Consider the following 15,858-nt stretch of genomic DNA (forward strand, 5'->3'; position numbering starts at 1 on the left):
TTAATTATTTTAATTATAATTAATTAAATTAGAGATGATATCATATTTGATTGAGAATAAAATAATATTTATACGTTTTTAACAATTAATAATGTAAAATTATTTTATTAGTACCTAAGCTTTCTATAATTTTTAGGATATTCTAATATAAGCATTCTTTTATTAAGTAGGATACTTTATTTTTCTTTTGTACAAATAGAAAATGTAAGGCAATTTACCAATAAAAGCCCATTTCTATAAAAATTTACCGAAATGGGCCCTCTATTTTATTATTTACCGGAATGGTCCATTTTCTGCCAAATCACGTCCACGTCAGCGCGAGATGCTTACGTGGAAGGAAATCGCTCCCTCAAGGACGCGATTTCCTTCCACGTAAACATCTCGCGCACGTGACGCGATTCTGACGCTACTCGACATCGCTACCGACGTGGACGCGATATTGCCGTTTTTCCCACGTTAGGTTTTTTTGGCTTTTAGGGTTTAGGGTTCAGGCTTTTTAGGATTTTTAGGTCATGGAAAAAATAATTTCGAGTTGATGTTTCTGATAAAATAGTATAAAATCGCTTTTAGCAGGATACTTTTTGAGAAGAATTTGTGAAATCGCGGCCTGGTGGACGCGCTTTTGCTATAGTAGGTCATGTAAGAAATAATTTTTTTCGACTTTTCTGAGCAAATAGTATAAAATCGCTTTTATCAAGATGCTATTTGAGAAGAATTTGTGAAATCACGGCCTCGTGGACGCGCTTTGCTACAGTAGGTCATGTAATAAATAATTTTTTTTACTTTTCTGAGAAAATAGTATAAAATCGCTTTTATCAGGATGCTATTTGAGAAGAATTTGTGAAATCGCGGCATCGTGGACGCGCTTTTGCTACAGTAGGTCATGTAAGAAATAATTTTTTTCGACTTTTCTGAGCAAATAGTATAAAATCGCTTTTATCAAGATGCTATTTGAGAAGAATTTGTGAAATCACGGCCTCGTGGACGCGCTTTTGCTACAGTAGCATGTTTGGGCTGAGGCTATAAATTAGGCATATAATGTTCTCAGAATGCATAAGTCACATCAGAAATAATTTAGAGAGGCTAAGAAAGTTAGAGTTTCAAATATGAGTGAACGTATTAGTACTGTTATTTATTACGATGGTGAGGTTTGCCACACCGAGAATGGTGTTATTTTTTTGTCGGAGAATACGGTGCGACTGGTTTTTAACCAAAACATAGATTTGACAGAACTTCGTAAAACAATTAGGCGTAAAATTTTTGAAACGACGCCAATGAAAGTTCTGTCCATGACGTATCGATTTCGTTCTTCTGTTGATCTGGTGACATATGACTCGTTCGACATAAAAGGTGCTCGTAGCTTGGAGGCAATGGTGCAGACTCATCTTGCTAGTGGAGCACATTATATTGAGTTATATGTGCAATTTACATCGCCAACTGATGTACTTGCGACCGGTGTTCGGGATGTATACACGACCCCTGGCCGACACTCGGTTAGCGGGTTACAAAATACGGAACAGCCCATGTTCGGTAGCGGTGTCGAATGCACATCCCCTGCGACACTCTATCGGTGGATGGGACATGTACGTCGGTGGCTCGACGTTTGATGCTGGAAATACGTACTGGGGAACGACATCAAGTTCTAGTGGTGGCAATCTACATTCAATTGGGGACATTATGAAATGCCCAGAAGAAAGGATGACGTACTCCCTACGACATCAACCAGTGAGGGGACCTCGTACGCTGCAGATGATTGTAGGTTAGAATATGACTCCGACGTGGATCCACCTCGAGAGCCCGGGCCGGATGGTGCAGAAGTTGGCTTATTTTCTGAACCGGAGCCTATTCCAATAGAAGCTAAAGATGGTGAAAGGAGTTCAGATGAGGAAGAAAATCCACGATTCAAAGCATACTCACCTCCAGCCCACATGCATAATGTCGATCTGTCTGCAGATGATGCATTAGAGTTTCCAGATCTACCACACCAGACTCGTGATCGTACAAGTTCGGGGGTAGATTTCGGTGAACTTGAAGTTGGTAATCAGTTTACCAACAAGGATTGTTTTATTGGTGCTTTGAAACAACATAGCATCAAAAACGGCGTTAACTACCATGTCGTTAAATCAAAATCTGATAAGTTTGAGGCAAAGTGTGCGGTGCAAGACAGCACATGTTCATGGAAAATCTACGCCTCGTTAAGGAAAATGATAGGGTTGTGGGAGATAAAAAAGTACAAAGGTCCACATACATGTGCTGCAGGTACAGTATTGACGGTATCTGAATAATACTTTTATTATGCAATGTTTCATTATTTAATGTACTCCATTTATAGGTGTTTCACAAGATCATCCCAAAATGGATTCAGCTATGTTAGCTAGCTTGATACTGCCCACAATAAAAGCAGATCCTAGGACTTTAGTGCCGGTGTTAATTGCCAACATCCATAGCCAAATGGGGTACACGTCCTCTTATCGCAAGGCTTGGATAGCTAAGCAAAAGGTATTGGAGAATATGCATAGTGGGTTGGACGCCTCATATAACGAAATATCAGTGGTGTCAGGTGCTAGAGAGATACGTCCCAAGTGCCATCACAGACCTTGAAACGGAACCTGCGTACTACAACGACCGATTGCTAAGTGGATGCCAAGTGTTCAAATGCCTGTTTTGGACCTTTAAGCAATGCCGAGACGCATTTCCATACTGCAAGTCGTTGGTACAAATTGACGGTACCTTCATGTTCGGTAAGTATACTCATCAGCTATTGCTTGCAGTGGCACAGGATGGCGGTGGGAGAATTTTTCCAATTGCATTTGCAATAACACCAGGGGAGTCGTCTGATGACTGAGATTTCTTTCTCTCTAGGTTAAGGAGGCATGTGTGCCCCCAACTTGATATCTGTGTTATTTCAGATCAGGGTGTCGGTATTCTAGGTGTATTTGATCGAGAGGGAAGCTTATGGCAGTGCACACACCATAGATATTGCCTAAGACACGTTGCTTCGAACTACTACAGGTAATATCCATCTAAGAGCGAACGACGACAAGTGACCAACATGGGTATTTAGTCTATATCTATGTTATTTTGTTTGTCAAATTGAATTAGTTTTATTGGTAGAAGTGGTATAAATTATTCGCTATGATCTTATATTGGCAGGGTATGAAATAAATAAAGATCGTTTTCATGAGATGTTGGCAACTTTACGTTCAATTAACGCAAAAGGGGCGGACTACTTTTGTAACATACGTTTCGAACAGTTGTCACAATCATACGAAGGCGGCTTACGATATTGCTATATAACGTCGAACTTGGCTGAATGCATAAATTTTGTGTGCCCAAAAGCTCGTAGCACACCGCCTCCCAATTGCTAGATTGGGCAGACCCGGTGACTGGGTGCCCGTCCACCGGTAATCTCAACTGCAGATGGATATCTTCTAGAGTGATAGTGCACTCTCCACATAGAAGATGGAATATATGCGTCTCGGGTCTCCACCTCTCGATGAAGGCACTGATCAGTTTCGGGTACAACTTGCATCCCCGGCCTACCATCGCCACGTGCTAGAAATCCGCTTGCCGCAAGTAGTTCTCTACCAACGGTGATGGAGGAGCATGCATATTCGGGATATTGCATTCCAATACCCGATCTACCTCCTTTTATAACAAATAACAAATTAATAATTATCTAAAAATGCATAAATAAAAAATTCTTAAATAATATTTAAAAATTAAATTTAACACTTGCCATTTTCATTTGTTCCACCGATATGTGATGCTTATCAAGACGAGTCAATGATGCGGCCATTGATGAAATCAGACAAATTTTTACGATTTATAAAAATATAAAAAAAATTAAAATTATTTTAAAAAAAGAAATTGAGAGGAAATTGAAATCAAATATGGATTTGAGAGAATTTTGGAAGGAAATTAAGAGAATTTTGGAAGGAATTTGAGAGGAAATTGAAATTAAATATGGTTTTGAGAGAATTTTGGAAGGAAATTGAGAGAATTTTGGAAAGAAATTGAGAGGAATTGAGAGGAAATATGAGAGAGGATTTTTTTTGTGAAAAAATAAAAAGGGGTGGGGGTATTTATAGTTTTTTTTACCGTTGGGGGGGCAACGGTCAAATTTTTGACCGTTGGGTACTGTTCACGCGCGGGAGGAAATCGCGTCCACGTAAGCGTGATATGCTTACGGGGAAGGAAATCGCTCTCTCAAGGATGCAATTTCCTTCCACGTAAGCATATCGTGCTTACGTGGACGCGATTTCCTGACGTGTACCTTGACATCGCGCTGACGTGGACGCGATTTGGCAAAAAAGGACCATTCCGATAAATAATAAAATAGAGGGCCCATTTCGGTAAGTTTTTACAGAAATGGGCTTTTATTGGTATTTTGCCCGAAAATGTATTGACCATAAAAACCAAACCCCAAGTAGACGCATTTAACTAAAACAGGCCCATGGAAATCATTGCCACATTACAGTAGATAGAATGCGATAATATCATCATTCTAAAACTATATATTGCTCTCTGCTTCTTCATGATGACCCACGCACTCTCAACTACAAATCCATCATATCAATTCACAATTTGTTTCAAGTTGATGGAGCCATCAATGAACCATTTTCAAGCGTCCACCTCTTTTTTCCTTATGATTCTTCTCTCATTCTTCAACTTGCAGGGTCTTAACTTGCTTCGTTTAGCAACAGCAAGCCCTCTAGTTAGAGGAAATGACACTGATCAACAAGCTTTACTCCAGTTGAAAGCCAAGATAACTGGTGATCAGCTCAACATTATGGAGTCCTGGAATAGCTCCATTCACTTATGCCAATGGATCGATGTTACATGCGGTCGCAAGCATCCAAGAGTCACCAAGTTGAAACTTCGAGTCCTCAAACTCTCTAGATCATTGTCACCCTACATTGGAAACTTGAGCTTCCTCAGGGAGTTGAATCTTACGGGCAACAGCTTCTACAACCAAATTCCTCAAGAAATCGGTGGTTTAAGAAGGCTGGAAGCATTACACCTGGCCAATAACTCCATCAGTGGTGAAGTTCCTTCTAATTTATCTGCTTGTTCTAAGCTTATATTAGTTGATATGTCGAACAACCAGCTAACGAGTGAAATACCTTCTTTGCTGGATCTCTTGTCAAACCTAAAAGTATTAGGTTTTATCAACAATAATTTGAAAGGGAGTATCCCACCATCGTTGGGGAACTTGTCATCCTTGGAGAAACTTGGTTTGGAGGATAATGCATTAAGTGGGATTATACCTGAAGCTTTTGGACGACTGAGCAATCTTTCATTTTTCGCCATATCCGGAAATGCGATTTCTGGTATTGTTCATGTCCCAATGTTCAATCTCTCCAATATTAGAGCCTTTGATATTGGTATAAACAAGATTCAAGGTACTCTTCATTCTGATTTAGAAATCAATATGCTTTATGTTGAGTTCTTTTCTGTAATGGAAAACCAAATCTCTAGACAAATTCCAATTTCACTATCCAATGCCACATACCTTCATGTCCTTGAATTTTCTGGAAACAGATTCACTGGAAACGTGCCTTCATTAGAAAAGCTAGATAAACTGTCTAACCTTGAACTAGGAAAAAACTATTTGGGACATGGGAGAGAAGGTGACTTGAACTTTCTCTGCAGTTTATTCAATAATACCAAACTGAGCTTTTTATCTATAGGCAAAAATAATTTTGGAGGGGAATTTCCGAAATGCATTAGCAATTTTTCTAGAACCCTTCGGGGTTTAGCGATGGGTGAGAACAACATTTTGGGAAAAATCCCGGATGGGATTGGAAATCTCATCAATTTGGAGGTGCTTGTGTTTTCAATAAATCAACTATCAGGTCCCATTCCCTTCAATATTGGGAGGCTCCAAAAGCTAAAAAGATTTTTCGCTAATAGTAATTTTCTCTCTGGGACTATTCCCCATTCTATAGGAAATTTATCAGAGTTAATTGAACTTAATTTAAATTTTAACAATCTTCAGGGCAGCATTCCTTCAGGTCTAGGTAATTGCAAAAATTTGCTTCTAATGATCTTTCTAGTAACAAGCTTAGTGGACCAATACCCCCTGAAGTGCTTGGACTTCCATCCTTGTCCATTCTACTAAATTTGTCTTCTAATTATTTGACTGGTGAACTTTCTGTTGGAGTAGAAAAACTAAAAATTCTAAGTATATTGGATGTTTCTCAAAATAGATTATCTGGTTTGCTTCCAAAAAACCTATGTAGTTGTGTAAGTCTAGAGAAGTTGTTCTTGGAAGGCAATTTGTTTGAAGGACCCATTCCGTTATCTTTGAGTTCATTGAGAGGTCTTGAGGCATTAGACTTATCTGACAATAATCTTTCCGGTGGGATTCCAAAATTTCTTATGCGATTTGGGGCATTAAAGTATCTAAACCTCTCTTTCAATGATTTGGAGGGACTAATACCAAGTGAAGGAGTATTTAAGAATACAAGTGCTACATTTGTTGAGGGAAATAGTAAGCTTTGTGGAGGCATCCCTGAGTTACACTTGTCAAGATGTAACTCCAAAAAATCATCAAAAACTTCCCTTAAATTGAAGATCACAATAATGGTTGTGATTTCAGGAGTGACTTCAGTATTCTCTATTTTCTTCATCATTTGGTTTAGAATGAAAAAAGAGCAGAAGCCAATGACAACTCATGTAGAAAATTCTCTTTTACAGTTACCGTACCAAAGCATCCTAAGGACTACTAACGGATTCTGCCCTCAAAATTTGGTTGGTTCGGGAAGCTTCGGATCTGTATACAAGGGAATTCTTGAAGCGAATGGAGCAGTTATTGCAGTAAAGGTGTTTAATCTTTTGAATCATAGAGCTTCCAGGAGTTTCTTGGTTGAATGCGAGGCTTTGAAGAACATTCGACATCGTAATCTTGTCAAGGTATTAACAGCCATTTCAGGTATCGATTATCAAGGCAATGATTTTAAAGCCTTGATTTATGAGTTCATGGAAAATGGAAGCTTGGAGGATTGGCTACATCCATCTGTTGGCATGAATAAACCAGAGACGATGAGAAACCTAAATTTCTTTCAAAGACTTAATGTGGCCATAGATGTTGCTCATGCACTCGAATATCTGCACCATCGTTGTGAGACGCCGATCATTCATTGTGACCTCAAGCCAAGCAATGTTTTACTCGATGGGGAAATGGTTGGTCATATAAGTGACTTCGGCTTAGCAAAAATCCATTCTGTAGATAAGCTTAACTATTCTACTAATGAATCAAGCTCCCTTGGATTAAGAGGAACTATCGGCTATGCTCCACCTGGTATGTTCACTTTTTTTCATTTCTTTCATTATTTAAATAAAAAAAATTCCATCTAAAAGCAGTCTTGTTGTATATTTAGAGGTTTTCCACTGAAATTATTTATATATGTATTTTGTGACAAATTAATTGTAGAATATGGCACGGGAAGCGAGTTGTCCACAAATGGCTATGTGTATAGTTATGGCATCCTCTTGTTAGAGATGTTAACAGGGCAAAGGCCAACAAATGAAAGGTTCAAAGAAGGTTTAAGTCTTAACAACTTTGTCAAAACAGCTTTGCCCGATCGAGTAGTTGAGATTATAGATCCCGTTCTTCTTCAAGAAAATGTCCGAGGAGGAACAGCCGCCTACATCACTCTTAATGAAAACAACCTGGGAAATGACATACATCTTCAGTGCTTGAATTCAATATTCGAAATAGGACTCGCTTGTTCTACCGAATCACCTAGTGAGAGGATGAACATGAGTAATGTTATTACCAAGCTTTGTTCAATTAGAGACAAGCTTCTTCGTCCAACTCGGTTACGTCGTGGTATTTGAACTTTGTATGCTACTCAATCAGCAGGTAATAATCTCTTCTTATCTTAGTAAAATACTCTTTTGTTTCAAATCGGAAAGATGAAAAATTGAAGGTAGAAAAATAGAAAGATGGAAAATATATTTTTTTCAAAGTGTGTTTGATATAAAACATTTTTAAAAAATGCATAATTTTAAACTAATAAACACATTTCTCTCATTATTGTAATTTTGAATAATTAATTTTTATGCATTAGAATAAAAAATGAATCTCTCTTATTTTCTTTCCTCCCACTTTTCTTTCCTACAAATTACACTTAAATTTTATTTTCTTCCCACTTTTCCACTTTTCCCTACCAATTCTACTATTCTGATGATATGATGTGCTTAAATAAATCCAGTTGCAGGTATCTAAGGTGTTGTACGGATCAACTTCAGAGAGACTTAAGTCCGACAAAGTGCTTGATGTTCTCCAAGAAAATAGAATAAATATGGCGGTTTTTTCCTGTTTTCTGCCAATAATTTTCAGTATAATTTGTATAATACTGGGTTTTTGTGTTTCCATCATAAGCTGCTAGATTATGATGAAGTCAGACTTTACATAACAATGTTGGATTTTGAATTTGCATCTTATTGTATCAGTCATGGTATTGAACATGTTAATCATTGGCTGTTCATGACAACTTCATATTTTTGAAATTATAATCTTTTTATACTAAAAAGTTAGATATGAGTACATTCAAAAGTTTATAATTTGCATTTTGTCTATTTTACTTAAAAATGAGTAAATTAGTTTTATATATTAAATTAAAAAGTAAATTGGTTTTTATTAAAAATTTTATTTGTTTTTTATTAAAAGTTGTTTCTTGTGCATTATCGTGAAGTATACGTGACACATCATGAGAAATTATCAGATTATTCCATCATCTTTTAATTTAATGTATAGAGCTAATTTGTTTATTTTTTTAAGACATAAGTTACAATGCTTTCTTTCGAACAACAGGACTTTGTCACATTCTTTCAACATCAACAAAACTAGATTTCCTAGTAATAATTTCCATCTTTTAATGTATTTTGCAGTTTAAACCATCCACCAAAATTGGCACATGGCCTGAACAAAGCGTATTAAAATTTTATAGAAACAAGAACCCAACTTTGGCTAAGTTCATAAAACCATTATAAGAAATTACTTGACAAGTTGAACCATGAAAATTAATGTAATTTAATTATGAAATGAAAATATACAAATTTAATCCGGATATATATATCATATTTAACATTCTTGAATATCGAGGTAAAATATCATGTAGGTCTTTGTATTAAGAGTCATATTGTATTTTGTTCATTGGAAATTAGTTTTTATACATTAGATCAAAGAGTAAACAAGTTCTTCTATTAAAAATTTCATCAATTTCTACTGTTCAAAATTGATCCGTATATGTCAAAATAAGGTACACATAGCACGACATGTGTAACTATCTGGTTATTTTGTCAACCATACTAATTTTTTAACCATAAAATGATTCTTTCCAACAACATCGGATCACCTTGCAATTTAATCATTTTAATAAAACGTTTTGATTTTACTGAAATAATGATTTTGGTCTACGAAATTCGAGAAAAACGGATTCGGGAGTCGGTTACGTGCGAGGAAGAATTAGCACCCTCGTCACGCCCAAAATTGATACCTAATTGATTAATTAATGTCTTAATATCAAAAGTTGAAAACTTGGAAAAATTTAAAATACGATCCTTTTTATTAATGTTAATAAAACGCTTGAATAAATTGAAAGGAGCATTAAAGGTCCTCTCGTCTTGAGGTAACAAAATGTCACATCCCATAAGTTAGAACACGACATTTGAACTCTCGAGAAAAAGCTTGCCTTTTAATTAAATTTTTTATTTAAAAACTTATGTATTTTAATCTCAAAAGGATATTCGATTGTTTAGGTTCAACAAAAAATCGAAACCCTATAAGTTAGGTACAATTTTTCAAATCTCCAAAAACGAAACATTGCCTTATTTTATAAATTTTCTTTTTGAATGAATAAGAATTAATGTAATAGTTAACAAGATACATGTTTAATTTATTCGAACAAATATTTTTTAATCATAATGCATAGTACAATAATGATGACATAATGTAAAATAACTATATGAGTAGAATATTTAAAAGGTAAACAATAAATAATGGAATACAACAATAGTAATGATGAAGTTATAATAACAACACCAAATAATAATAACGATAATCATATTAACTACTATTCTAATATTAAAAATAATAAAAGTGAATTGAACACTAATAATAATAATAATAATAATAATAATAATGAAATGTATAAACAAAGGAATAAATAACAATATAAATTCTAAATACAAGAAAAGTAAAGAAATAGATAAATGAAAAATATATAGATAAATAAATAAAACAGGACAACACAAAAAAAAAAAAAAAAGCTTGAAACTAAACGGATAAGGATTAGATTGGAATTAAAATGAAATTTAGAATCTAAATTATAATAAAATAAATGAATAAACACAAAAAAGCACTAGATTGAAACTAGAATGGAATTTTTGGGGCATAAATTGGAATAAAAAATGAGGTAAAGGACCACACAGAAAAGCGTGAATAACATAGAGGGACCAAAAGGGAAAATATCCCCCCTTACAAAAGCACCACTTTATACGGGACCGAACTGAAATAAAAGAAAAATCATAGAGTAAAATTGAAAATAAAATAAACTGTATTAAAAATATGGAAAATGAGGAAGGACTAAAAACCAAAATTTCCCATTAATAAAAAACACGCGGATTCTCCTTGGCGGGTCGGGTCAGCCGATCCCAGGGTGAAACGACGTCGTTTTGGCCACTGGGATTAAGGCCCAAAACGGCGCCGTTTCAATCCTTTATAAAACCAATTTTTTAAAAGAAAATTCATTTCTCCTCTTCTTAAAAAAAAAGAAAAAAAACTAAAATCTCTCTCAGTTTTCCTTCCGGCCATGGCTCCGGCCGCCAAACCACCGTGGATGCCGCCGGTCGACGGTGACGGCGCCGCCTTCCACGGTTGCCGGAAAATCGGAAAAGCCATTTGTTGGCTTTTCGACTCCCCGAACCCGAAAATTGCCGATTTTCATCGAAATCGACGGACTTCAACCGCTTACGGCGGCGCAAACACCGGAAAAGGTAAGATTTCGACCCTCTTTACTGTTTATTTTCTTTTAAAAAAGCTAGTAGAAATAAGAGCCGAAAAATAGAAAAAAGACAACCTTTTGCTCTCGTTTTTGATTTCGTGTGTATGTAAAAAGAATACATGGTGGTTTTCGTGGCTTTTATAGCCGAAAATACAACATTTTTTTTCTTTTTCTTTTTCTTTTTCTGTTTTTGCCATACACTATTTCTTTGCTGTTGTTGTCCTTTTTTTTTTTTTGTCTTGCTTGCAGGTACGGAAGTTGACGTGGCGGTGGTGGCACGTGTGGGAAGGGTGCGGCGGCGGCAGCTGAAGAGGGTTAGAGCTAGGGGTTTTTTTTTTTTTTTTGAAATGTTAAGATAGTGGGCTAGGGTTTGGTTAGGTTTTGGGCCGTTGGGTTTGTAATGGACTATAATGAAAAATTTTGACTTGTATTTTTATTTGTCTTTGGGCCTGTACAGTTAGGATATCACATCAATAGATTTTCAGACAAGAACAAACTAGTTAGCTTCTGAATTTCTAAATTTATACATGATTAAGCCTCATTTCAAGTGTCTTGTTATGTCAGTTTTCTCTAGAAATATACTATTGTCTACAATAATTTAAACACAAGAAAACTATAATGGAGAACTAATAAGTTTAGATATTACATTTAAGTTCTTACTATTTCATTTCCACTATAAAATTGTCGACCAAAATTGATACTTACGTTGCAATGGGAGAAGAGAAAGAGTTTACAATCACAATGATCGAATCCTACACCTCATGCTAATCAATCGAGTCCTTGATATGATTAGCAATTATTTAACAATATTAATGAGTAAAAAAAATTATAAAAATCAAACATTGACCAGCATTCAATTATTTGCAATAGAGTCAAAGTCAATGCCAAGAAAAGAAGTAACAGCATCCCCTAAAACAGCTTTGACTATGAAATCCAAAGCATTCTTCATCAGTGATCCTTTATTTTCCTTTCTCCCATTTGAACTTTCCCCATTTTCTTCTTTGTTAAACACTAACCCCTTTGCCACACCACCACTTTGTGATTGATTGAAATAACCCATTTTCCAATTCTCAAAGTTCATATTATTCACACACCCAACATGGTAACAATGTTTCCCACAACTCGAAATATAAGCCCACCCTTTCAATTTCCCTTTATAAATTTCCTTGTTTTGACATATCAAACACTTGGTTGAGGCCTTCACCTCAAGGTTAAGTCTCAATGACCCTCCGTTGAAATTGCCATTCAAGGTGCTTGGGAGCTCCAAACAACAAGGATGCAAATATGCTTCCTTGGATTTATACATGAAACCTTGGACATCTTTGCCACATGCTTTACAAGTTTTGCCTCGTTTCCCTTTCTTTTTGAACTTGAAGCTGCTGTTTTTGAAGAACGAATGGCTGGCGATAGGCTTGGCCAACCCACAATTTTCATGAAGATGAAAGTCACACTTCTTGTTATTGCATTGATAAGATGAACCGAAGCCTAGTTCTTTGCATCCGTCACACTGATATGGCTTTTCGGAATAGCTTAGCTCGAGCTTGTGGCGATGGCTGAAATGGTCTATCTCCGTGATTTTCATATCTTTTACGTTTGCCCTTTTGCAGCTCTTGTTTTTCACTGTTTCTAAAAAGTTGAAACATGCTTTTAAGGGTGTAATGCAAAGTCCAAGACGTAAGTGAAATAGAATTCATTTCTAAAATTCAAGCTGGATTCAATATAAAGATTGAACCGTAGCAAACTTAGCTTGATTAGAATTGTTTTAAGTTCTTCAACAACTCAAGCATTAAGATATAAAAATTCAAGTGATTCGATAATTCAGATTATTCGAGTTTAAGCTTAACTTAATAATAATTATATCAAATCCATATATTTTTTAATCCAAATCCGAATAGTTTACAAACACAAATATATTGTTTACACCCTAAACATACAGATATCAAACATAAATTTGCATCTAACAATCCCCCTGAAAACACATACATGCAATCAAACATCATATATTACTAACCTTTCTACAAAATTAGAGAAGATGATTATTGGAATTGGATTTCGACAAAGCCAATCAAGGTAAATTAAAAAAAAAAAAAAGCAAGAAAAATCATGGAGATAAGTAATAGGGAGGGCTAGGAAGACTTACCAGCAACAAAGATGAAAGATTATAGTAAATTCTTTGGTGTGAGACCGAGCTTGGAAATTCACCAGTAAGCTTTTAGAGGGAAAATTTAAAGCTTTATAAGAAAACCTGAGGATTAATTTTATTAATTAATTAGTTGAATTCTGATCTCCTTCATTTCCAAGAAAGTTCAGTTATGAGAATTTTTTTCTATTTCCAATTTTCCCAAAAGAATTGACTAATCAACCATTGGACTACCCTTCTTCCAATTTTCGCATTATTTTATATATGAAAAATTAGAAAAAAATCTAAAAATAAGGTTTAAAAGGGGAAATAAGGTTTGAAAGGAGATGTATATCTTTTAGGTGTGTTTGGATGAGAAATTTATAGGAAGAATTTCATTTGTATCAAAAATTTTAAAAATTTAAAATCGAAATTATTTATTTGAGTAAATATATCAAAATATTTGGATAATTTAATAAAAGAATTTTAATAGTTTAAATTTATTTTCTAAATTCCATCTAAATACATTTTTTAAATTACTATCAAAAATTAAACTTTAAAATTTATTTTTAATATGTATACTATGCGTATATCATGCTAATTCTATAATGATATATTTTCAAAATAAACAAATATCTATTGGTCAAACTTTCTTTTTCAATTTGGAGGTTGCTCTTAGTTGAATTGTGTGATTATAAATAACTCCCAATTTTCCAAAAAGAGTGGGAAAAGAAAAATAAAAATTTGAAAAAATATTTCTTTCTAGATTTTTGGATGTTCTTGAATTTTATGATAACATGCTCGATGGAAATGTAGCTTCAGTAGAAAAGTTGGATAAATTGTTTAGGCTTGAACTAGGAGGAAACCATTTGGGACATGGGAGAGAAGGTGACTTGAACTTTCCTTGCACTTTAGTCAACAATACAAAACTAGGATTTCTATCTATAACCGAAAATAATTTTGGAGGGGAATTTCCAAAATGCATTAGCAATTTTTCTAGCACACTTCAGGGTTTATCATATAATTGAGATATATTTGCTTGTATATATAATATATAATTATTATTTTGATCAAAACGATATAATTAGAGTATAAATATATGGGTTTGTATTCAGTACATTGAGAGTGTATTTTTTTTTATTTTACAACTAACTTTAAAAAATTAACATGTTTCTCTTTATTTTTAAATATTTATTTTTTTTAATATTTTACTATACTCGTATCATACTTGTATTTGTAGAAAGTGCTTCAATTATTGAATAGTAAAAGTCAGCATATATCCGTGTTTATTCAAGTAAGTATGAAATAAGTTGAGCAAGGAAAGGGCCATGCAAATGTCATCAGTCGCCAAAGTCCGAAAACTTGAACCAATTCACAAGGCAATCTCAATGACAAATCAATCTCATCAATTGCTATCAAAGTAATTTATGTTCTCTTTTGATTAAAATTTTAATCCACTTTAGTTTATTCTTTAATGTATTCCGACATGTTTTGATCAATACCTATTAGTATTGGTGTGTATCAATACATATCAATTTATATGATATTTTTTATTTTAATCCAACTTTCAATTTTTTATCTGAACCATTTAGTTTTTCTATAATTTCATTTAAATTTAATAGTTAATAAATTAAATTATCGAACCTAATTAATAATTTTAAAATTATAAATATAGTCATATGAATCTAATTGAGATATTTATTTGCATATATACTATATAATATGTAATTTATTGTTTTGACCAAAGCAATATATAATTTATTATCAAACTAAAATTAGAGTATAAATATAAGGGTTTGAATTAGGTATAGAGGTGCTCATGGGTCGGGTCAAACCAAGTTCAGGCCAGGCTTAAACATGATATTAACATATTTTACGTTTGCCCAAGTTTGACCCGGCCCAAAATATGGGCCTAAAATTTTAGCCAAACCTCCTCACATTTGTAAAAGATTAACCCAAACCCATTTTAAGCACACCCATATTAATTTTAATTTTTTTAGAAAAATATTTATTTTATTTTATTTTAATATTTAATAATTTTATACATTTTTATTTAATAATTTTTTTTATATAGTCATCTTAACATTATTTTAATGTTTATTAGTATAAGTTTATTTTTTTAGTGTGTTCTAAATTACATAATATATAAAAATAACATAATATAATTTATTATAAATTTAAAATGGGTCGGGTCAGGCCGGGCTCGAGGGCCCGGGCCTTGAAGGTTTGGCCCAAGCCTAAGCTCGACCCATATTTTAAACGGGTCTACTATTTTTTCCCAACTTCATTTTTCGAGCCTAAATTTTTTGCCCAAACCCTCTCAAATTTCGAGTGAGCCTTTGGGCTTGGGCAAGTAGCCCAACCCATGAATAGGTCTAATTTGGTATATGATAGTGTATTTACATATAAATATATTCATATAGATGTAATTGAGGTATATTTGCTTGTATATATAATATATAATTTATTATTTTCACCAAAATAATATATAATTCATTATCAAAATACAATTAGAGTATAAATATATGAGTTTGCGTTTGGTATACTAACAATGTATTTTTATTATTTCACGAGTGCCCTTGAAAAATCGACATGTCTCTTTATTTTTATAGAATATAAATATATAGCTTTATTTTTATTGGCCTAATAACAATTTTAGTCCTGCAGTGTTAACACATTATATCAAATTGTTTCTAAATCTAAAAAAAAAAAATTTAACTCTTA

General features: G+C 33.9%; 2 protein-coding genes across 2 annotated transcripts; one reads left to right on the forward strand and one right to left on the reverse strand.

Moving 5' to 3' along the window:
- The first annotated feature begins 2,451 nt into the window (after positions 1 to 2,451).
- On the forward strand, positions 2,452 to 8,326 carry LOC105776653 (probable LRR receptor-like serine/threonine-protein kinase At3g47570). The gene is made up of 5 exons (XM_052622549.1): positions 2,452 to 2,499; positions 4,679 to 5,964; positions 6,060 to 7,306; positions 7,439 to 7,870; positions 8,223 to 8,326. The coding sequence occupies exons 1-4, from the start codon at positions 2,452 to 2,454 to the stop codon at positions 7,843 to 7,845; spliced, it is 2,988 nt and encodes a 995-aa protein (XP_052478509.1). The 3' UTR covers positions 7,846 to 7,870; positions 8,223 to 8,326.
- Positions 8,327 to 11,634: 3,308 nt separating this feature from the next.
- Positions 11,635 to 13,365, reverse strand: LOC128031850 (uncharacterized). The gene is made up of 2 exons (XM_012599455.2): positions 13,156 to 13,365; positions 11,635 to 12,641 (listed from the first exon to the last, which is right to left on the reverse strand). Exon 2 carries the CDS (start codon positions 12,595 to 12,597, stop codon positions 11,869 to 11,871), a length of 729 nt encoding a protein of 242 aa, XP_012454909.1. The 5' UTR covers positions 12,598 to 12,641; positions 13,156 to 13,365; the 3' UTR covers positions 11,635 to 11,868.
- Positions 13,366 to 15,858: the final 2,493 nt, after the last annotated feature.

This window comes from Gossypium raimondii, chromosome 10 (genome assembly GCF_025698545.1).
Source record: "Gossypium raimondii isolate GPD5lz chromosome 10, ASM2569854v1, whole genome shotgun sequence".
NCBI classification, from domain to species: domain Eukaryota; kingdom Viridiplantae; phylum Streptophyta; class Magnoliopsida; order Malvales; family Malvaceae; genus Gossypium; species Gossypium raimondii.